The 25,272-nt window shown below is 37.1% G+C and overlaps 2 protein-coding genes across 5 annotated transcripts in view; both read left to right on the forward strand.

Annotated features, from left to right (window-relative positions):
* The first annotated feature begins 1,888 nt into the window (after nt 1–1,888).
* On the forward strand, nt 1,889–6,323 carry LOC107270983 (protein yellow). Of its 2 annotated transcripts, none has more exons than XM_015746504.2 (6): nt 1,889–2,038; nt 4,442–4,723; nt 4,799–5,007; nt 5,098–5,305; nt 5,382–5,723; nt 6,003–6,323. In XM_015746504.2, coding segments are annotated over exons 1-6 (1,242 nt in total). In that variant the 5' UTR covers nt 1,889–2,037; the 3' UTR covers nt 6,203–6,323. The 2 variants fall into 2 exon arrangements, with proteins under 2 accessions (XP_015601990.1, XP_015601989.1); XM_015746503.1 differs by lacking the exon at nt 1,889–2,038 and adding an exon at nt 2,604–2,643.
* Nucleotides 6,324–17,373: 11,050 nt separating this feature from the next.
* Nucleotides 17,374–25,272, forward strand: part of LOC107270943 — an 81,048-nt gene continuing 73,149 nt past the window's right edge. For 2 of the 3 annotated variants that reach the window (XM_015746413.2, XM_015746415.2), the window contains exon 1: nt 17,375–18,076. In XM_015746413.2, coding sequence (XP_015601899.1) covers nt 17,947–18,076 — 130 coding nt within the window. In that variant the 5' untranslated portion in view covers nt 17,375–17,946. Of the gene's footprint in view, nt 18,077–25,272 lie in introns of all 3 variants that reach the window. The other variant, XM_025088246.1, reaches the window with a different exon arrangement.

The raw sequence follows: 25,272 nt of genomic DNA on the forward strand, positions 1-25,272 counted from the left end.
CTGACAATTTGACCTGACTCTTTTCAAGTTTAGAACAAAACTGTCAGCGTTGTGTAATATGCCATTATGTCTATTGTCGATCCAAACGGAAATGAATACATTGAACAATAACTCAGTACACCCGTCCCTACATTTACGCGTTACTTTTTTTACGCGAGGCTCTTTTCACGCGGTTTTTTTAAAATGCGATGTCAATTTGCGCGATCTGAATTTATGCAACCAAAAAATATATTTTTTTGGAATTTTTAAAAGTACGTAACAAGTAAACTGTTTGATTCCTACAAGCTGGTTATCATTATTCAACGATTTGTAAAACGTGTATCAGTTTCTCTTTCCGATATTTTGTTTTCTTTTGTACTGACCATCTCCACGCAATTGTCATTTGCGTAAAACGGATCCACGTGGAACGAATACTGCGTATAAATGGAGGCACGGGTGTACGGAATTCAACTAAATTAGCATATCTGATAATAACAAAATTAGAAGTCACTAAAAAAGTAATTAGTGTTAATCAAAGGGTAAATTTATTCTTAAAGGGATTTAAAAGTAATTTTTAGCAATATAAACATATGAAATTTCATATTTTATTTAATTGTAAAAGTACTAAGTATCTTATGGTAACATTGATAAACCTCGTAGTAAAGCATACTTTCGTTTGCAAATCATACAAATAAAAAAAAACATTAACCCCTAAACGCCAAAGTGGACATCAGTATGTGTTCACTTTGATTATGAAACTTCCTATGTTCAATACGAGATTTCTTGATGAAACTTGGTATATTAATTGTCTATTCACGAGACGCACACTTCGTAGTACGAGGCTCAATAATTTTTCTATGCCAACAAAGAAATCCTTAAATATCCAAAAATGGGAACTTTGGATATCTTGGGGATATCCAGTGGATATTCACTTTGGGTATCGTGGACATCCTATGGATATAAAATGCTGTGTGGGTGGGGGTTTTGTAATGATAATTTTATTTACAGAATTTTCTTTCCACTACGTACATTTTATTATACGTACTTAACAATTAGATCTTCAGAAAAGCACAGAAAATGTATTTTATGAATACTAAAAATTTATAAGAATCTCTACAATGTTATTATTTTCAAAAAGAAAAAGATGTTTTCCAATTGATAACAGTTGAAAAGATTATAAAAACGTTTATGACAACAAGAGAAATTACTATTTTACTATTTTATTTTATTATACTATTTTAAATATCGTATTTTTCACCTCAAATTTGTAATCAGTGACATCAATAATCCCTATATATTCAGTTTCATTGAGAAATACTATTTGGAACATTATTATCTTCATAATCAAAATGAACGCATACTGATGTTAACTTCTGTGTTAACTGGTTAACCGCAATAATACATTTTACGAATTTAGAGTTTTACAGATATATAGGTTGTCATTTTTAATAGATCGACTTTATACGACAATTTATTAAAAATAAATTATTAATATAAATTAACCGATTTACAAATAATACCAACAATACAATCATCTACCATTATTACTTGCCTGAAGGAATTAAATATTAAACTAAAAGAAAAACTAAACATAAACCAAAAAAACAAATTTTCTGATAATTACAAGATTTCAGGACCAGGGAACAATGTCAAATAAAAGTATCTACATATAGTATATTTTCAAAATAGTACATTACAATACAAGTGCGCAAAGTAGATGATTCCAGCAAGAGTCGGGTTTGTCGCCCGAGCGTAGCGAGGGTGACAACAAACGAGTGTAGGAGACACCTATGCGCACGTGTATCGTAATGTTATTTTCCTAACAAGCTGCGTAAAATTCGATTTTACACACGCGTTTGACAGTGCAGGAATGAGGCATTTTGCGCACGCAAATCCGTGAGCAAAATCGAATTTTGTGCACGCTGTTAGGAAAAAGTATTACTAACACACTCTCGGTAACAGGAGTTAGAGTTAACCGGGTATAAATGTAGCTTGGAGAACTATAGCGTCATTCCGAGTCGCACCGTTCACCAGAAGGCCGGTTCCCCAGCACGAACCAGTAAGTATTCTCTAACATGTTATTTTGCATACAAGTACAATATTTATCATAAATAATATTTTTACATCGGATATATATTTAAGACAAATTTTTTAAGATGACTTTAGGAATTACCCAATCATCATTTCTTTACTGTCGAAAGTTTTTGAATGATCTTACAAAGACGTTGCTTCGATGATTGAAAATACGTGTTAGGTGTAACCGGTTTTACGGTTTACTCTTTATTCCCATACAGCGCATAAACTTACTGTAACATGGCACAATGCTTGAAATCTTACATTACATTATTGTAATGTTTTTGAATTATTTCCTACATCTTCTATTGCTATATATTGTACATAATATTTCTTACACATAGTCGGTAAATTATATTGTAATATTGCATAAAATGTTGGTAGTATTTATTAGATATATTGCAATGCAATTTTTAGCTATACTTAATTCACAATTATAATACAGTCATATTATAGAAATTACGTCTAATTGGTTCTAGAATAGACTGCGGTAGTCAAAAGCAGGTAAATCGGAGGCCTGGTGACACAGAGTGTAACCAGGAAGAGCAAAAAAGGAAGAGCAAAAAATGAGGATACGTTCTGAAATCCACGGTACACTAATACTATAGACATGTTCATGTCTCACTCAATTGCATGCTAATAGAAAAGGACGCAAAGATATATGTGATAATGGTAGAGAATTTCAAAACGTACCCGTATAAATATAACTCCTTAATATTGCCGTAATCTCGCTAAAACATTTGCCTGGAAAATATTCGAAATGTTAAACATATTTCGAATTTTTTTTTTTTTAGAAATAGCAATGTTGTCACTAGGTTTCTGCGGCATATTCGCAATAGTAGTAATCTTGGAAAGTAATATTTTTACAATATTGATGCAATATATACTGTGGGGAATCAAAATTCACGTGATTGTACAAGGTGACAGTGGGAGAAGGTACTACGAATGCGTGAACTTAATTTCCACATGTTAAACTTGGTCTATGATTTTTCGAAAGTTTTCTGGAACTTAACCAAAAGATGAAACTACGTTGGGTGACAGTCGATTTCTCCTGTCACTTTACACGTGACTTTTATACATCACAGGAACGTGAGTTAAAGTCATGCGAAATTACTGAAACTAGTATTCAGTAATATTAATACTAAACATACCGACAATTTTTTATAAACGTATTTTTGGCTTTGAAAGGGCCAATGGACCAGTCGATGGTACGTTTAGTGTTAATAATGAGTTCCACGAGGTAAAAGCTGTTTAAGGTGTATAAAAATTTTAAAAAATCATTTTGACAGCAACCATAATAGATACCGTAAAATCAATAGCTCGAAGTTTTACTTAAAAATAATTTAATTATTATATCAAATAATAATCTCCCAAGAACATTTTTTTTAGCAATAACTATTCATAATTAATACAATACTCTGCACAGTATTTCGCACTAATATTTCAAACTCGGATAACATGCAGAAATTTTATTTTTCCAAATTCCCTAATTGCATTTTTAATCTAATTTATACTCTGTTTTACACGTCTGTTTATTTCGCTCTATATAGATATAGTTCTCTTGGATATTATATCGCATTGCAACATATATATAGTTAAACCTACCATATCGGAACGAAGGACCGTATGAAAGGACAATGATCTCCACTCTGTTCCCACAGTCAATACAAACGAGTATAGGTGCAGATACTGCGCAAGAGATCCGCTACGAGCCCCTGGGCTTATTCTGCCACATGATTAAACATCGATAACCTTAAGGCTGCGGTCCAAGTACATAAAAAAAAAGAAATAGAAATAACGGTCCTTCAAACCTTAAACGAGGCCAAATCAATATGATTCAATGATCAACTGGATCACAGGAAATCATTAGAATATTTTTTTTCAAAAAAATCTTAATTAATCTAAAATACACTAAGTACAGTATCGAGTACAGTGCGGATGACATATATAAAAATTATATACAAACAGCCATAAAAATAGTCAAAGTATAGTATATAAAAGTATAATCAACGTCGTCAATACCGGAACCAATGAAAATGACTTTGAAGGTTTAATTTTGTGCACGACAGTCGTTCGCTCCATGAAAACTCAATTAGGCTCCTGTTTATTTAGCAAATGCAAAATGACAAAGACGTCCTTGTTCTACGTCCTAAGAGATTTCTCGAATCTACAACCATGACAATAAGTGCCAACGTTTAATTCTGGGTCTCAAAAGTCCTTAAGACTCTCCTTTCTGTACACGTGGGCGAATTTAACAGTTGGAAAGAAATGTAAAGTAACGTTACGTTGAGCGTACCAAGTTTTAAGCATGTCGAGCCGAAAAGAATTAAATCAGGAATTGATAAGGAGAATTCAAAAAATATAAATACCGTATCTGCTCTGTTTGTAGTGTCAGTCGGAACGAGCGTATTTTTGACACTGCTGAGTTTGACAGCAACTGTCAACTGTCATTCCTTCGAAACCGTTTATTCCTGGAAAGAGATTGACTTCAATTTCCCAAATGACTCTATTCGTCAGGAGTACACAGCATCCGGCGATTACATACAGAAGAACAATGCCCCGGTTGGTATAAATATTTGGAGAAACAAGTTATTCGTTACGGTACCAAGATGGAAGAAAGGAGTGCCGGCTAATTTGAATTACATTGACTTGAGTCAGACTGAAAATATTGGTAGGTTGAATTACATTAGAAAATATTTTAAAAATTTATATAGATGCTAATATTCAATGTTTAATATATTATTAGAAATGTCACCTGCCCTGACGCCCTATCCTGACTGGGACACAAATGACATCCATTCATCGTCATCGAACGCTATAGTCAGTATCTTTCGTGTTAGAGTGGACAAGTGTAATAGACTTTGGGGTCTTGATACTGGGATCGATGACATCGTAGGAGATAATAACGTAGTGGCGCCACCTACTCTTATAGTAATCGACTTGACGACCGATAAGGTAATGACTTTTAAATTGACAGATATAAAACGCATCACTCTTATGTACTTAATTACACTTGTCAACGTAAAATCACGGTTTATCCAACAGATAATACGAAGATATCCATTGAAAGATTCGGATCAGAAAGCCGATTCATTCTTCGCTGACATGGTAGTCGACGTCGAAGCTGATTCCTGCGACAATGCATACGCTTATATTTCTGATCTGGGTGGATACGGACTTGTAGTTTACAGCTGGGCCGAGAATAACTCCTGGCGAGTCAGTCATAATTACTTTTACTTTGATCCACTCCAAGGTGGGTATTTAATTAATATTGTTATTTGCTACATATACAATGATGATAAATTGCTTAATAATTAATTAACGTATAGGTGACTACAACGTGAATGGTATTAATTTCCAATGGACCGATGGGATCTTTGGACTCTCTTTGAGCGAAAAGCAACAACCTCTTGGCTATAAAACGTTGTATTTCCATGCAATGTCGGGCATCACGGAATTTGAAGTTTCGACAATAATATTGAAAAATGAAACAACGGCTACGTCAAGCAATAATTATTATGACTTTGAAGTAGCTGGTATTAAAGGTGAATTGACACAGGGTCCATCATGCGTCATAGATACCGAGACTGGAATTGATTACTTTACGCACGTTAATAGAAATGGAATTGGTTGTTGGGATACGAGTGTCAAGCTGACACCAGATACTTTCCGTAAGTCTTATTAACCCGGCGGCGTCTACGTCACAAAAAGGAATGCCGTATTTTCTACATGGGTCAGCAAGGTCAGACTAGAGGTCTATGGGTTTATTTAATGTAACCAAAATATTAAGGGATTTATCTGGGATTTATGGTATTTAAAGAACATTTTAAGAGTAGTGAATTAAATTATTCAAATTTGAAAATGCTCAGATCCTCTGTGACCCGACGTAGACGACGCCCGATTAAAATGCTTAGTAATTGAATTTGAATCTTATTCACGGCTCTTTGCAGATATACTGGCTGAGGATGCGGAGAAACTTCGTTTCCCTAATGATCTGGCTATCCGGTCAGAAAATCGAAAACTATATGTTTTAGCCGATAATTTCGCAGAATTTCTTAACTTGGATATAAGTTTAAGAGAAACCAATTACGTCATAACTGCAGCAAGTTTGGACACTTTGGCAAATGAGTGCAAATGTCAAAGTTATTAATGCTTTGTTTCATATGTAATACTGAATCCGGTATACATTCATTAATAATTCATTAGTGTACAAAAGAATGTTGGTTCAATAACTGTTGTGAAGTCTTTTCAATAAATCAGTTAAAAAATAACGAAGCAATATCCTTTTATCATACTCGATACTTATGAGTTATGACACTATCCGTGATAAGGATGTTGCTAAATGTTGAAGTCAATGTTAAAAAAAAAATAAAAATATAGAATCAAAAGCAATATAAGTTAGTGGGTTCTGGACCAGGATTCCTGCACCGACATTTACCGACACTTCGAGAGCCCTCGAAGGTTCGCATCCGTGCTAAATCGACGAGGTAAACTCTCCTGATTTCAAGGAGTGACGTCACGAGGATTCCACAATTCCATGAATCAAAGGTTGATTCCAAGAATATCATCACCGATTCCATGAATCGTACACGATCGAGAATCTCCTCGAACATTCTAGAAGGTCCTGGAAGCTCCTAAAGTCTTCGACAGTCCGTGTTCGTGATAAATCGAGCAGGACTTCTCTCAGAATCGGCGGTCCTCTCGCACCACGTTTTGAGGTAGCCCCTTGTCCCTTGATCCCGAAAAACCAACAACAAGCTTCAAAGATTCTATTCCTCCCCAACCCCGCGCAGGTTCGTTAAACCTTTGGTATCCAGCATAGTTCTATAGTTCCTGATCGTTTTTAACAATAGTTCTGGTCATTAATAAAAGATTTTTTAAAAATCGACAGTTACGTAAAATGAGATGACAACTTCACGTCCAGCGATGACAAAGAGGTCAGCATCTTATGTGCTGGAATCCAAAAATACGTATGGAGTTCCATTCGCATTCCGCTTAGTTCTATAAATGCAGATGGATCTTAGTAATAATTCTGATATGTAGAAAGGGTCGGAGTAAACGTCAGGTGAATAGCGCGGAATACACAGAACAAGTAATCGGGAGCGTAGCAGCGCGAATCGGAGGTATAAAATCGAAACCCCTCCACCAATTATTAAATTGGGAGTACTCAACGGAACTGGTACAGCTGATACGGGAAGTCCAAGAACTGCATCCAGCGGAAACTCAGGTGGGCACTGCACTATAGTACAACACTGCACCTCCGAAATACGCGCAGAAAATCGATAGGATTTTCTGGATATAGCGAGCCAGTTAGAGGCACCTTGATCGGTCTCTCAAGAGAGACTGCTTTAAAGCAGTCAGTTGGTAATAGTTAAATTTGAGAACTAATCATTTGATTGATCGAGATCCTCATAACCGATGACATTTATACTTTCCCTTGAGTCGTCCCTTTAAACTAAATCGAGAGCGTTCCTTAGTGAATCGGTACGTAACAACTGGAATTCCTCCGCGTTCGTTTCCCCAGGGTATTGGGCGGCAGCCCGACCCCCAAAATCATAACTCGGATCAGCAGGGGGTCCCTTCCCTTAACCGTATCAAAAACCTTATCTCCGGCCGCTCTACAGCCCTTTGCCACTCTCCAGCGAGGCGCCGGCATCTCACCAGAGCTTTGACGGTCCGTGAACACGTCTCCGTCGGGTACTCTCCTCTGCCTGGCAACTCGGTACGTCGAGACTATTCCTTCACGGCAGATTCGAGCACCTCAACCTCAAATAAACAGTAAGAAATCTTTCGGGAGCATTGGCGTAATTGTACGAATCAATCCGAGAGCGTAGCTTCTGAGCAGGGTGGCGACCCAAAAGGAACCAGAAACCGAGAACGTTATTTGAATCGATAGGTGGGGTCGCCTTGTGACCGTGAGTCAAAAAATCACCTCACAACTTATAATGTTAATTAGGAGCTGAAGTTAGCTCAGCCATTCGATCTCTACGCTAGAACCATATTCAGACTGTTCAATATACTTTTCGAATGCTTATTTCTAATTCTCTGCACATATGTGAGTGAATAATTAAAGCAAATAAATATTAATTAAACAAGAATTTATAAAGCCAACTTCAACGGAAAAAAAAATAGAAAACGATTCATTACTAAATTTTACGGTAGAAATCTTAGAAATCTTCAGAAAAACAGAAAAAGTCACAGTGTTTTTTGTGTCTGACTTTAAAGGTATGAAAAGTAGTGCGCTTCACGGTAAAATTGAATGTAGCGCACAAGATAATTCGGCTGTTTTAGATGACTTTTTAAATTCAACAAGGTAAAAGCTATAGTTTTACACTAAATATTTTCAAGTTTCAACATTTTTACCGTACACTTTAGTAAAAGCTGACGTGTTATACTTACTTTTTATTGGTATATTTTCGTGAGTTGCTTTTAAATATATAGGCAATGTGTTATGAAATACCATGAAGTCTCGTGATTATCGTGAGTCTTACCATAATTTTTAATGAAAAATTCTCTCCGCGTATAACCCAAAGATCTAAAAAAAATTGATCTTCAAGAAAAATATTGATCCAATACATATTTTTTCATTTTAGATAAATTTGACATCATTATCTATACATCGTCTATTAATGGACGGAGGTTCTCTCATGTAATTAAGAGTCAAAAAAACCAGACACCTCATGACGTAGAGTATGTATAATGCACTAATTTCATTAAAAGTTTCACAGCAGTCCCAAAATCCCATAACGCCCTTAAATCTTAAAAACACAGTACATACCTAGTCGGTAAAGAAAGTTTAAAGAGAACCAGACATCGGTAATAGCGCCAACTACAAAAGATCTTACAGGCGAAAGGTAAAGACAATGGGAAACTTGTATAGATGGCGACACTGGCTCCCCACCAATCTTATAGAGTTAAAGAGAACATGACGGGAAGCCTATATTCAGGAGTACATATTAAAGAGGGTTGAATGTCCCCAGAATCAAAGGTGCACTAGCATGTACGAAGACGTATTAGTTTCAAACGTTGCTACATGGATGAATAAAGAGTAGTGGTGGGTCATGGGTCTATGATTAGCAAAATGTACCTATCGTATATGGAAAGCGCAAACGAGAAGAAAAGTTCCTTCGTATCAATTACGTTTAAGACGGCATTCCATTTTTTTTAACACAAGATCAAGCCGAGCGCTGGTTATAAGGATGCCTTGTGAGTATATGGACCTGATTGCACCGGTTCTGTAGGACTAGTTAACTTGCACATATGAGTATCGTGCGTGCTAGGCTCATTCTTAGTACGGAGTACCAGTGCATCTCTACTTTTGCACGAAATGGCATCGTAAAAGATCATCAGGATCATTTCTTAAGGTACCAAAAGACTGGTTCGACTATTTAAGATTAATCATATAAAAGAAGATAATTTCATGTTACTTTTTAGATTTGCTGTACGATTTTGAGGATTTCCTTATTTTTCTGTAATTTTATTATTATAGAAATTATTGGACGTTGAAAATGTTTGGTAATTGATAAAATTTTTGAGATCATTGATATTCATTGCGTGTCAGAGGCTGCAAAGGAGTAAGTATTCACTTCAGTAGTGAATGCAACATTGTGACAGTCGAGAAAACAATAGGCGTCTTCTTCGTGATCGACGTAATTATAGGAAAAGGATATTATTCAAATAGGATTTCTCAACAACTATTGGCCATCGTATAGTAATCACAGGATCAACATTGGGGCCAGCTAATATCCGCCATGGATCCAGGATGTTACTTAAGCAAAAGAAGTCTCGTGGTCGGATCGTAATGGTGCCGTGCGAAAATTTAAGATTGGTTGACTTACTGATAGATTGACGAATGATCTAAAATCATTTGATGATTCCGGCATTTCGTTCAAGGATAAAGTCCCACGGAAGAGTCACGTTCACCATACCAAATTTCGCAATTGAGCCCTCCTATCTGAATCTACGCGTAAGACTTAAGTACCCATTACCTTTTTCTTACAAGGCTATTTATTATAAATACGTTTGAAAAAAATTCAACATTCTTAACCTGTGATTCCTCGTATCATCTTCAATGTCCAAAACAATTAATGGGCATGCCGTCTCTATAGTAGGTGAAGCCGCCATTGCTCACGCACACGCGTGTCATTAAACTGACTGTATAGACTGTCCTTAATAACTAGTGCTGGCAAAAGTGAATCGCGAGGTAGACGTTGGCTATTATTGCGAGAACAGGACGACGAAGCGCCATGCCGGAAATAGAGAAGCTAAATAATAAACTTCACTTTTACAGTCAGTAACCTGAATATATACATATACACGTCAGAGACCTGCAAGGCAAAAGTGGCCAGGATGTCGCTATTGCGAAAGCGGTATTACCGGTGCTCGTGTAATACTCGTCTTTTTTTTCCATAATTTTGAAAGATCGAAAAAGCTGGAGGTTTCATTAGAATAAAATCGTCACGTTTCTATTACCTCATTTACTATCAATAACAGTAATAAAAAGTTTTGACATATCAACTTCAATAATAATTGTCCTCAAAGTATAATTTTTGACTGTCCATCAGCATTTATGCCGAAACACAGAAGAGATGCTATATTTAATTTTTTGTATAATAGTAGCCAACAAGCACATTGTCAAGATAATGTTAAGTGTAATGGATAATTAATGGGATGATAAAGTGGCTGAAGGGGGAAGACAAAGAAAATAATAAAATTAAATGTAGTGTTTAACGACAGTGTATCTGGTAACCGGCAGTGCAAGTAACGATAGGAAATATATGATACAATGAAAGAATCGTATGGAGAGAAACAATGAGAGAGTAAAGAAGAAAAGAGAAGAGAAAACAGAGGAGAAGCAAAACACTGTAAGAAGTTGGCAGAAACAATTAACTTCACACGCAGACCACCGCTGCTGTTCCTCCGAGCAGTGAACTCATGGGAAGTTGTTCGCACTCTGCCTCCTGGCTTCTCTACCCCAGCGAGTCAAGCAAAGCTATTCGTTATTACGAGCCCTGTTTTTCTTGCTCGCGCAGTGCTCTGTACCGGGTAACAATTGTTCTATAAGATTAAAATTTTTTTGTCACTCTGTGGATAACGCCTTAGGAATATTGAATAGGACGATTAATCTAAAAATATTTTCAAGGTGTGTACGCATTGTTGTCGCTCCAATGGTAATAAATATTTTTGCTTTATTAATTATTCAAAATTAACAAACTTATCTGTCTTTTGACTTCCACGTTTAAGCGAGTTAAGCATACGTATAATTTACTACAAGCCTTAGCCTGTGTTAGGTAACAATAGTCTCCTTCAAATTTTTGTTATCTCTCTGGATAATGCCTCAGGAATAGAATTATACAATCTTTCAAAGTTGGTATGCATTGTTGTTGTTTTGTTATGAGAAATTGGTGTTTTATTCATTTTTCAAAATTGTCAATCTCGGCTTCCGCGCCTGAGCCAATCCGACAAAGCCCTTTGTTATTACCATTTTTGTTTTTCATGCTCGCGCAGTGCTATGCCCGATAACAATTCTGTGCAAACATAAAAATTTTCTTTGTCCTTATCTGAACAGAGGTTCTGGGAAAATAAAACCGAATTTTTCATCTAAATTTAATACCAAATACGCAAGAATTATTTTGATTGCGTACAAATAAAAATTTGCGTTTTTTTTTAATAATTGAAAAAATAAAGAAAAAAATTAATAATTGATCGAAGTCAAAGATTTTTTACTAAAATAGCTTCCAGTAAACTTGGATGTTCGAACTGTTAATTAATTATTAAGTATCTGAAAAGGAACGATCGTCTAACGTATACTTCTTTTGTTTCCTTTGATATAAAAGAATACAATACGATTAAGAGAAATTAAATTGAGAAATATTTTTGCTTCACTCTTCTGCTGAGATAATGTCCGAAATATGAGGGCGCCCTGTGACGCAGATCCATTAGTAACACAGCGAGTGGTAACAAATTTTATTGCAATTATAATCGAAACTAATGATGGTACATATAATTTTAAATATACGTATAAATGGTAAATATAATCAAAATTGAGTATATTATATTATTAAGTAAAATTTAATAACAATTTATGATTTTGTTGTTTGGTAGTTGATTCTTTTTGTTAGTATGGCAAGTATTTATGGAAATTGCGTAACATACTTACAGCCAGCTCCATAATTATAATTTTGCAAATTTATTAAAGATAAATGGCGTTTGCACGTTTAAGAGGATATAGGAAGCTAATATTTTCATGTTTCAAGAAATAAACTACCTGTTTAATATTACAAACTTGTATTAGAAGTAAATAAAAGTATATTCAAAATATAAGTCAACATTTTTTATGAATTCCATTGAATTATCGTCTATACATGCACCCACTCACGCTGCCTATTTACAGGAGTCTATAAATTATTATGAAAGTCCAATTTGGAAATAATTATTTAGATTTGCATTCACGATTATTTGATTTAAGATCGAATGATATTATTGACGGGTAATAATACAAGATCAGTACCTATACGTGTTCCCATAATATTACGAGTAAAATTATAGCCTTCGCCTCTTGACCCGGATCAAAGAAATCGGCACCTGACTAGAGATTTCGGGTTAAGCAACAATTAATGAAATTTGTATACCAATCAAAGAATATAATTGACAGCGTAGATACTGCGGACGACTGTAACGAACGTTAAATGTACAACTATAGCTTTGGAGATGTTTAGTTAGATATTGATTAGTCCTTAATATAATCATAAATATTTTCGGAGAATATTCAAATTTGCCTGTGTACGTATAGAAACGTATTAGAGATAAAAGGAAGGTAAAGTTGGTTAAACTTCTATACATATATACATGTATACCTCGTGTGCTTAGAATAACATAAAACTAGGAACAATCTAATCCGAACTTATAAAATTGCAATTAAAAGTGAATATATAAGTTTCATCATGTTAATTTGTAATGTTTTTAAAAACATTCTCATTAATGGTAAAGTTATTCATGATATAAATTAAATTAAAAAATTGTCAAAGTACAAAAAATCTAACGAATCTCAAAAAAACATTCCTCTATATCCCTATAAAAGCTACTAAAGTAATATCTCTGTTGTTCATAAAAATTTTCATGTCAAGAACAAAGCTAAAAGTAGATTCTCGTGAATCTAAGAAACAAAAATCTATACATATATAAACTTGAAAAACCATTCAAGTTTTACGTAAGGACACTATGACGTAAGAAAGACGGCCAAGGTAGATCCAGAAGAAGATCACAAATGTGATCTGTTATTAAATTATTCAAAAAAGAATCTTGCCATTCAGGACCTTGTATTGGAAATCCATACTGTGTCAACAGAATGAACAATCAAAGCTAAGCCTCCGTACCCGTTCGGATCCTCCATTCTGAGACACGATGAATGATCGTATAGGACGTACAAAAGTCACTCACCAATCAGCAAGACGCTTCTGATCAGTGGCCAGATCGAAGAGATAATCTGACATCCCAGTCTGTGACATCTGAGGAATGTAGTCGTACCGTAAGGATATAGCTGTACTACGATGATATATGTATGCTGGCTGGACCTTTAAACAGTACTGATGATTTAGAGTGTATTAATTTCTGTTCAGGTCCCATAGAATCTTTATACCAATGATACAAGTCACCACGCGGTAAAATCCTAAAAAACAAATTTGTAAAAAAAAATTTTTTTAAATTGCCAAAATTTGTATACATAAAAGAATATAACGTACATTGCTCCCTTAACAGAGAATGTGAAATAAATAAGTATAAAAAATAACATAATTTCAACGTAATCCATCCTCTTGTAAAAATTTACAAAATTTCATTCTTCATTTTCCAGACTGAAAATTTTATATAAAAATTTTATGATACCGACCACTATATATAACTGCCGAAATGAAATGTGCATAACGACGAACAAAATAAGTCATCGAGTACATTGCACTCTTGCACAATGAAATCCAGATATAAACAAGAACACTCCCCTTGTACATTGTACAAGTGGCTTGCCCGTGTACACTAGAGTACATTGTGTAGAGTCAGTACAGATACTAATATATCATAAACGAACCCAGTAGAACATCGTATAAACAGGAGACACTTTTACGTCCATATCCGGACATGCTCGGTAAATTCAGTTGCGGTCAAGTAGGTACCGTGACCCCTACGGACCCTGGCAAATTGACTCTGGCAGGCCGCTTCGAGTCTGAAGAATGTGGAACTCGAAAATTGAACCAGGCAATTTTACGACTACAGCTTGCTCTCCTACAGGTAGTTACACTCTGGCCTCGAGGTTGCACAGGTATAGTGTTAGAAGAGATAGTAACCGCATTTCCGGCAGGTGCACCACGGTGCAGTAGCAATAGCAACGATAAAGTAGCTGCACTATCCTGACTATACGTAGTAACAAAAATTCTTCTTTACCACATAAGTTCGTTTACCGATCCTCCCGACAGCATCTCAAAACAATTCCAAATGTGCAAACTGTTTTGATATATCATAACGCACGGTGCATACCGCATGGATATTATACATTAAATGCATACGGTGGTCTGTACATGTATACTGCATACATTATAAGACGCGCTACCTCCCTCCAGACCTCATCGTCATCTTCGCCCTGTGGCTCGTAAATAACATGGGAGTTACCGACGCATTTTCTAACCAATTTGAGGTCATAAATATTCGAAGTCCTGCACACTCCTTGCGTACTGTAACATGAGAATCGCTAATGTCCTGGCATTTGTTTAGTCTACAGTTTAAGCTGGGTGTACGAGAACGAACACGGGTATATTCAATTTTATTGTATACGTTTTTTTTTCAGTGATACAGTATCGTGCTGTAATGCTCAAAATTGTATGATTAAGGTATTTCTTGTGCTGGGTATGGTAAAACGTAAAGAGAAGTATATGAGAATGTGATAAATAAGAGTTATTTATAATTAACGGGCTATAAGGAAAAACGAGGTCCCGAACTTACTCGGTAGAATAAAAAAAGTCTATCTCGTCGGTGAGGTCCGCTATCGTCATTAGGCAATGATGCTTACCGTTACTAACCACGGCAAATGATCATCACAATGTGTAAAAAGTTGAAGCGAGCGGGAACCTAGTCCAAGGGAGTCAGCTGGAATTACTGCGGATCATGTTGGGCAACCTGGTACGTAGCGTCTCGGCACCGCTATACTCCATTGTCGATTTAATGAAAACGCTACGTGCGACTTTTCGTCCTGAAAACTTGATAATCATCGTCAGATTTGGAATTAGATCTTGACGTATGTCCAGATTGGTAGGTCCTGTATAAAAACCATGGTATATCATTGGAAAAGTCGTTGAACCATATCTGAAGGAATAGAGTTAAGTTGAAGGTTTGATACAAAATTTTGAAATTTTGAAAAAAAATTTTTTCATATTCCTCAAAATAAAATGTTTCGACATTTTTTTTTAAATTTTCTAACGAGCTTTTGGTTTATAGATCAACGTGGAGTCATTAAAAATAATACTCAATCAAACCTACACTATCGTTCGATCGCTTAGGTATTATAAATGGAGAACGTTAAGGCTTTACGTATGAATGGGGCCTTTTTTTGGATCTTTAGACCAGAGGCCCTGGCACACTCAAGACTCGTCAGTGGAGATCTTTGAGATGGACGTGTTGCGTAATTACCGGATAGTCACAGGTGTCGAATGTACACGCAATTACGTACCTGCTACCTACCATGTAAAGAATTGACGTTTTGTTTACGCGACTGAACTCCACGTACTTGCCTCCAATCGATAAAAGCGTAAGTATAGAATATACTGTTGTGGTATAGTAGATTGGACGAAAGTAATACTAATTAAAAGAAAATACAAAAAAAATTCAGAGAGTCCCATTAGTGGCGCTCGAGCAGTTTAAATTTTAAAAATGAAAACTTTCACCTGGTAGAATATTGCAGTAAATTGAACTAAGCACCGATTATTATTCTTCCTAAAGAAACAATGAGAATTAAAGATACAGGAAGATAGTAAGAAATAAAAAAAAATAATTTTACTATGCAACTGCTCTTATCGCAAAAATATATTCTACTGTTGTTTTCACTGTGAACGAAAGTTCTCATAATAAAATCCAGACTGAATTTCGCTTCACGTGAAAGCTAATCGGAGAACGTGAAGTCATTCGCAAGGAACATTGTAGTCTAAAATGGTCAATGTTGTCTTAATTTTTGTCGGTTATTTACATAAATGCATATATGCTTTCACTCGTGATGGTAATTTCGCTACGGTGCTTGCCTTATTAATACAGAGATTTTTCTACTTCTTTCCTCCGTCGTTTCTTCTTCTGCACTGTTCTTGGGTCTCTCGAGTATCTTTCAACCTCTTTCCAGTGTCCCATGGATAATTCACGGAAACGACGAACCTCGCAGCATCCCAGAATAGCCCGTAGAGTTTCGAAGCGGTTGTCGTGCATTGTCGCGGAGATAAAATGCGAGAGGAACGCGGAAACCGTACGAGCCGCAGTGCCATCTAGGGATTGGTAATGGAAGATGCGACGCCAATGAGTTTGTCCCGTAACGGGGTACCAAGCACGCTTCGCTGCTCGCGTACTCGAAACCCATCGCTTCCTGTACCTCCAGCTTTTTTCTCTGGGACAAGGCTTAATTAAATACCATGAAGATGCCTCATTTGTTCGAGTCAACGGTAGAACGTACACAAAGGTAGATATCCTGTTATAGCCCCATATATTTTCCAAAAGAACTTGTACATACATTTGGCGGTAGATTGAAAGGACCAAAAAAGGTATAAATTCTTTCAAAGTGAAGATTCGAATCTATATAACTAATAAATATAAATCAATAAAGAGCCACGATAAGTAATAAATATTGCTGTTCAGGTAAAAATTTTTAATTTACAAAAAGAAATATTGAATTTTCAACAATACAGCTCATACCTTCATAACGCAGTTCTATTTAACTAATGAGATATATATATAGTCTGAAAGAATGCTTGACAATTCCGAAAATTGATGAAGGAATAAAACTAAAAATTAATTTTCGATGGTTCGATCGAGAAGCGTTACCGACCTCAAGTTACTTCAAATGGCATAAGAGTTCCCATTAGGTTTGACTATGAGTAATACTCGATAGGGTTTCTCTCGCGTACTCCCACGTACTCGTACACGGTCCTTCCCTCTACCCATGGGATCCCATGAATGAAACTCCCCAGAGGCTCTACACTTAAGAGAAGGTTCCAGCTCAACCCAGGAGAAGAGAATGTCTCCCAGGAAGGGAGTTCGATAGCGTGCCACCAGGTGTCGAGCTGTTGATGGCGGCTCCTTGAAACACCTGACCGGCCAGTGCGGCATGGACTCGTGCGCCAGACACTTCTTTAAATACAAGTAGCACGCGTAAACAAAACTTCCAAGATTGATTTCGCTCTCAATAAAAAGCCTATAAACAAGCTCAACGTACGGAAGGAAGACAAAAACAAACCCGTGTACCATGTGCCTCGAGACCGAGAGACTGTCGCGGACGGTTGGATGAATTTATGAAAATCTCATTCACGTGGATACGAGCAATAAGGATAGACAAAAATACCCATAGAAAAAACTCATTCTTGAGACTCGGATAACTCGTAAGTGAACCAATAAAAAAAAAGTGTCTTCGAATCACCGGAATGGGATATGAAAAATATCTCGATCTTTCCTCGATCGATTATTTTTAATTTTATCCAAAATATGGATCGCGCGTGCCAACTTCTCGAATAGATACTCTCCCGTATCAATGCGGAGAATTTTAGTGCGATTCGTGACACGGTACTACAGCTGTAGTGGTACCCCATCTTAGAAACCAGACAACGAGGATGTAAGGATAGGCCTAACCTATATCGAGCATTCCGTCTCTTCAAGATGCTGCTCCGTCGGCTCGTATTTGTGATTTCACTCGTGATACTTGTTTATGCCGATGACGACACTACACCTGCGTACGAGGAGGACCTTCCGGTTGGGACCGGTGACTTCATCCATTCCGTCGATACAGGTTAGAGAGCATTCAAAGAACCTTTTTCATCTTCGTTATTTCCTGTGCTAATATACATACATATTCATAAAATTTACAAATTTAGATATACATACGTATACAACAAAATAAAAGACGTTTATCCTGATCTTATAGTACCTATACCTACTACTATATACTATATACTATATATGTATACAGCAAGCTGCCTACTATGTTCCACTTACTCTTCCTTTGGGCTCTCACCATTCTCTCTTTTAGGGAAACCATGGAAAGGAGAAACATGCTCCTGAGATTTATTAGAATTCGAGAAAACGGGTCTTCCCCTCGCCCCCTTCTTTCTCTTTCTCTTTATCTCTTTCTTTGGCATTCTCTTAACTTCTTCTTCCTTATCTTTATTCTCCTTAACGTGCGTCTTCGTCTCGGGTTTAGAATGCTCCTGTGCTATACACTTCTCACGATTTACCTATACCTTTATTTCCAAGCAGTTCGTGCTGAAACGAACAGCCACTGTAACGTATGAGAACGAGAGAGTCCGAAACTCTTGAATTCTTTGAATTTCCTTCCGCGTCTATTCTGCCACTCGCTATAGTAATACTTCATGTGTCTTTATACAGCGCGTTGAGTTCTTAAACGGATGTCAAGTGAATTATGCGAAATGTACTATAGCCTATAATAATACTTCATGGGATCCCGGGACGTATCGCTATATACTTATTTATACTTAACTAAGCTATCGGACCTCTTGCAAATACCACAAAGGTGCGAACTACACTTTCTCTAGGTTGATCATAGCAAAAATTGAGGTGAACGTTTCACGGCGCTTTATACTATAGGTTTGTAGACTGTAGTATATAATATGATACACGTATTATACGGGTTGATGACACCATTTCACGCGGCGATAAGTACGTAGCTTTATTTGAATTAGGAACAAGAGACTCCATTTTGTTTTAAATATATAGTCAGTATATCTATTTTCAATAGGAAATCAAGTTAATCCGAGATTATTCTTGTTTCCTTGTAATACTCGTACGTGGAATTTCTTCTTTACCTACATATACACTGTGTCAGGAAATAACTGGGATGTGTAACAAATAAAAGACAATCGGATGCACATATTCCAGCTATTTACATACCGGCCAACATTTTAACGGTACTTTAATCGGTTAGCGTACTCGACTCGACCTTTTATACTTATTTCTGAAGCGTGTAACAGAAACCCAGAATCGGGATACGCGGAGGCGTCGTGTGACGATAATATACAGTAATGCGCAATTGAAGTGGAACACTTTAATTTTTGTGTATCTCTACGAAACTATGACCGATTTAAAAAAACTAAAGATATGTTTTTTAGGAAATTTTCTTCCCGTTCGAATGGTAAAGGTTTTATCCCGATCGGATACAAAATGGCCGAATGGCAGGGGTTGGAGTGAAAAAGTGCATTTTTGAACTTTTTGAAAATTTCGAGATCTAGTAGTTCCGGAAGGAAATTTATATTTCTAATCGGGGAACGAGAGAGAGCATCCTTCGGCAATAAAAAAACACCCCCATTGAACCCCTGTAGGATCACTCTAGGGGGAGTTACACCCCCTTGAAGTGAAAACACTTAAATGGCCATAACTTCCGAACACGCCGGCCAATCTGGTCCGAATACTGAAAAAATGCACGAGTAACGGTATCCTGATCCTTATATGGAATTGTAATAAAAGAATAGTTGATTTTAAGGTATTTCATACGTATGCATATATGTTTACGGGAAGATGTAGAAATTATGACAGGCTTATAATATGCTTGCTTGCGCGTTTAACATTGTCAATATTTTTGTACTATGCTGTACTTATGTATAAGCAATGCAATATGGACAGTCGGTGTAGACATGTTTATGGTTAAATTACGGTATAACGTGTCACCTGACAATTTAATGTAGTGACTTGCATCGCGGAATTATTTTTATCCGTGTAAACTTGTCGCCACTTCGCCATTCCTAATTAATCCAAACAAGACGGATTAGATTTTATTGAATATTCCAAGAAAATATTTGAATTGATTAATCTTGTAAACAAAAATTCTTATCACCTTTTTCTTACGGGGGTCTCTACCATAAAATAGAAACTGGATGGCAGTTCTCGATAAATCTACTATCTAAATGTGTTTGTGGGTAATAAATCTATTGATTCACATTCCTGTATATTTCGGTCGTCCAATTAATGATAATGATGATCATTCGGATAGTGCCCTACACGTATGTTCTAACAGGAATTAGGTGAGGAAACCGTTCATTGGCCGTTGCTGCTGCCAATTTCTTTCTTTGTTCTTTCTCATTCTCACGCTTTAGGAGAATCTTCAATTAACCAATGCAAGGATAACCATGATCTTAATTCATTTGCATGCGCTTAGAAAGGCGGAAATGTATCCCCAGGCGCGACACGTCTAACTCATTGCGTGCCAAGTTTCTTTGCGCGTGCAAATAGCCATCTAGCTGTCGTGTGGAATTTGCAATGGAAAATTTTCAATGTTGACGAATCATTTTACTTGTCTTTCGTACAAATCGATAAAATAAAGAAGCATTCTTAAACATATACGTATAGTTGTAGATAGTAATTCTACGAAATCAGACTACCGGCAGATCTTCCGTTTAAAAATCACCTTGACTCTTTAAATTTTAACAGTAATTATAGATACGTAATAAAATTGCTAAGTAGCGAGAAAAAATTATTATTTTTTATGTAATAATATAAATAAAAAATTTTTCCAAGTCCAAGCTGTATTATGTTCAGGCATTTTTTTGCTTTATTAATAAAGTGCGTGCCGGATAAATCAGGTCTTATGGCTATAATTCAAGATATAGGTACCTGTAATCATAAGACTGACCCAGGCTTCTCTGAATAAGGCCCAAATGGAAGACCACGGCATAATTCGCGATGAGTATAAAGTAGTAGTGGTATAGTAGTCAGTGGTAGTAACTGTTGATAGTAGTAGTAGCCGCGATAGTTAGTAGTAGTAGTAGCGGACGAGAGTTTCGAAGATGAGCAGACCAAGCCATATCAAAATAATTGCCATAGATTTAATTAAGATTGAGGCCCGCTCGACAGAGGCCTTCGCTACATTATTATTCGCCTCCCTGTATACGGAGATGATACGTGTCGACTGCTGTCGCAGCCTTGCAAATTAAAGCTTGATACCAGGGAACATCGGTAGTCATTTGCCAACTACGAAATACCACGTAAATCTGGGGGCCTTGAGGCCCTCCTCCCCATATTATGCAACTCAAACGTTTCACTCAAGCAAATACTTTTCGTTCACATTGCACAGTACCACGCGCACCCTGCTACCTGTCCATTGCAAATCCTTGAAAAATACGAAGAATACGCAATTTCCTTTTTTTTTTTCTTGAAAATCATCATTAAACCTCGTGCTCGTACAGAGACATCGTTTTTCTAAACGACTCTCATCATTTTATTCGGCATTATTAAACAACTCGTCATAACAGCCGCTTACCCAGTATAAGAACTGGTACTGCGATTTCAGCCGATCCTTATACTCATACGTAATACAGAATTGCACAATGCATCGTGTTCCCTCGTATGTAAAAAAAAAAAAGATGCAGTCATTCAATTATTAAAATTTGTTCGTAACGACGTAAGCGGTGATCAATTTGAAATTAACTTTGTAAAAATTCTTAACGATGGTATATTTTTATTATTATTTGACATTATAAAATATAGTATAATAAGAACGATACGAGTATGGCCGAAGCCAACGTAACCAATTTCCGCAGACGTACAGGTGAACGCAATGACAGGGTAAACGGATACCAGTCGTCATTTTATATATTATCTCTGGCTCTACCATACTTTTCTTAGACAATGTACTGCCCATCCAACGTTCCAACGACGGTGTGTCATTATCTGCCATTACTATTATCCCACAACGATACCAACCGTCAATAGACCCCTATCAAGCGAACTGACCGCGATCGCACATGCCTTTACGCGAAAACACTTATACGCACCTTACACACATGTATCCTCGTACCGCGAATTCGCGCAATGATATAACGCACACCTTCTACGCCCCTTACACGAGCGGCGTATTATCTTCCACGTGCTCTTATTACCTATCTACGGTGCGGTAAACGCGCCCTTATGCATTACCTGCCAATCTACTTTACATCGCCATTTCTCGTGCCGTCGCTCCGGCCGCTTCCATCTTTCTGCCACCTGCGACGATGATACCGGTACCGAGTGCTGCCTATATTTTATTTTTTTTTAGGTTTTTCAGTTTTATTGCGTATATATGGGTAGGTAATACATTGTTGGCATAGATACGAGATATACAGAGTCGTTGTATACGTAGGTTGCAGCTTTGGCGAATAGCACGTGAGGCCGACAATCACGTGAACGAGATGTCAACCTTGTAGAAGAGGACAGGGACGGGTTAATCGTTGAAAATAAGTGAAATTTTTTTGAGGGGGCGCATAAGACGATTTGGAGGATCTTAAGGGCGAAATGAAATATGGGTAATGGTGGATAAAGATAGCTATTTTATGGAGATTTTTTTTATATAGAATGATTTTTTTTTTTTTTTTTTTTTTTTTTTAATAGTAAAGAAGGAAGGAGACGCAGAGACCGCGCGAAACCGTTAAACTTTAATGTGACAGGAGGAATTTTTTTTTTTTTTTTAAAAAATTTTTTTTTTTTTTTTTTTTTTTTTTGGAGCGAGGGCAATTTTTTTCAGGTATGGTAATGCTGGGGGTTTATGGAGTGTTGTGGTGATTTATTCTTGTATTGTGTCTACGTCCCTGGTTTGTGGGACTGCGAGACATTCGAAAGGATCGTCAGTATGTACGTCTCTTAAGGAGGCTCGAAATTATACCATACAAAAACATGAGCATTGTTCTTTAGTTGGCAAGGGTGGTTCGGTTGGTATGTATTTTTTGATGGAAAAAACGAATGGAAAAGAAGATTGGGTAATTACGGAAGAATCAAAAGTGCCTTTATCAGACTGACATTAACTGTGCACGTATATTGCCGTAGTGGAGGAATAAATCGAGATGCCAAAGAATTGTACAGCCAGTCGTTTCTTTGACGTGTCAAAGTTTTTAGTATCTTCGCATAAAGTCGACGTAACAATGATATATATTAGTCGCGTCGGTGCTCGACGAAATATTTCGTATCCCCATAATCCTATGACTGTGTATAGCTTCTCCCGCCCCCACCACCCCTCTCTCTTCCTCTCATTCCTTATCTTTCTCTCGTTCTGGATCCTTTTGAAAAAGGAAATCAAGCGAAAGAGCCGACCGCGCTGTCTAGCGCTGACCATCCATCAACCGGATCGGCCAGACGAGCAAAAAACTCGAAACTCGTCTAAACCGATCGCAGGACTCACGCGCTCTCACGATCCTTAGGTGCTTCGAAGATCGGATCGTACGAGCCACGCATGCCGTCGCCATTTTGCTTATTAGCGCAACTAGAATCGACGATTTATTAATCATCGGGTGGTAAAACGTTTTCACGGTAGCCCAAGCGAGTCTAAAAGAAATATGAGGCTCGTTGCGTAATTGGCAATCGTGTAATCCGTGAGTATCGTTAATAATTTATTGAATGAACAATTTGTTTTTCCATTCTGATTAGTCCAATGCATTTTTTTAAAATCAAATCTATACAAAGGTTAATTATTATCGCGTTATCGGTTCGATGACCCTGCCACTTGTTGATGTTAGGATCGTTAACAGGAATCGTTTAGTCCAGACAGCTTTGCAGAATAATTTTACTCTTGGAAAGCGTGTGTTTTACGTGTATATATATATATATACATATGTATGTATATATCGTAGCAGCTAATGAGAACTGGATAATAATAATAATACTGGCAGCACATGTAGAGTTCTAATAGTTGCTAGAAGTCCGACGTCGATTCTGGAAAACTCACGGCTATAATCGTCTCGCGTCTCGTTATCTCGTTTCTTGTCGGCTGAAACCGGCGGCGCGCGTGTCGCGCAGTTAACGAACCGCGACGGAAAGAATTTTTCAGAGGTATGGAATACGATCGAGGGGAATCGGTCGGTGTATACGGCATACGTCTTACGATCGTGATCATGATCGAAGGGGAGGCCCGTTAACCTAAAAACATTCTTCGCGTCTCTTCGAGATGGACATGGAACCTATTTCGTTAGTCATGCCACGAGCGTGTGGAATAAAATAAGATAAAGGTGAGCCTGACAGGAGTCTATCTTCTGGTTATCGAAAGTAGGTTATAACGTGACCCCACTCTATAGTACGATATATATATGTATACTATTAACGATACAATCTGTACTACACGGAAAATCTATACTGGTATATAGTTCCTAGTGATTTATGGATTTCAGACATTTGAACGAGTTATTTGACATTGTTCACAGCAGTTACGAAATTTTTATAACTTTTTATGCTAATTCCAGCGATTATCGCGTATAATCGTATTTTTGGGGTAAATCGTGTAAAATTGACTTTTCAATTTTTTGGCCTTTCTTTTTAAGGTCAAAACGATCGATCTCTGATGGATCAGTCCTATTGAAAGGAATCGTTAATCGAAATCTGATTACAGAGGCTGAATATTTTTCCCTCGAACGAGAGAAGACGCGTAAGCGTCTCCTGCTTGTTATGAAATTGTATGGACCCAAGCAGCATCCCAGTTCGGTCCAGATGTCTGATACGCTTTATACCAAGACCCGGCAATAGCCGGTGGGCGTTGAATCGTTATTCACCAACGCCACGGGATACCTTCGCGCCGGGATCAGAACCATGCTGAATTTTATCGAGCACCGGGTAATCGATCGCTATCGAGGATCTTCGAGAGTTCAGATAAGATCAGGATGATTTTCATGGTTAGTCTGCCAGGAGTCGATCTGCTTCATAAGAAGACAAACGTGTGCGCAGAAAAAAAAGATTCAGCCTCAGGAAATTGTTTTCACTAGCAATTTCGTTTACTCCGCGATGCTGCACGGTGGACCAAAAAAGAAATCTACTTTCAACGACGTCGATACATGAAAATTCGATTGAGGCTAAACTGCCGGAACTAGTTCAATAAAAAAAGGCATCTATACAAAAAGGATATGAACGCACCACGTGATACCATCTCGTTAGACGAGTCGAGCAAGCTCATATACCTAGACCTGGTTCCACGTACTTCTTGCTCTATAGGTACACTCAAGATTGATCGTTCCTCTTCAC

This window comes from Cephus cinctus, unplaced genomic scaffold (genome assembly GCF_000341935.2).
Source record: "Cephus cinctus unplaced genomic scaffold, Ccin1 Ccin1_scaffold0857, whole genome shotgun sequence".
Classification (NCBI taxonomy): domain Eukaryota; kingdom Metazoa; phylum Arthropoda; class Insecta; order Hymenoptera; family Cephidae; genus Cephus; species Cephus cinctus.

Bases quoted from the DNA above. Each gene is read 5' to 3' on its own strand.
- LOC107270983 (XM_015746503.1), top strand. From the start codon at position 2,619: ATGAGGATACGTTCTGAAATCCACG. The intron at 2,644-4,441 runs GTACACTAATAC...CTCTGTTTGTAG, and splicing joins GATACGTTCTGAAATCCACG to TGTCAGTCGGAACGAGCGTA. The intron at 5,008-5,097 runs GTAATGACTTTT...TTTATCCAACAG, and splicing joins TCGACTTGACGACCGATAAG to ATAATACGAAGATATCCATT.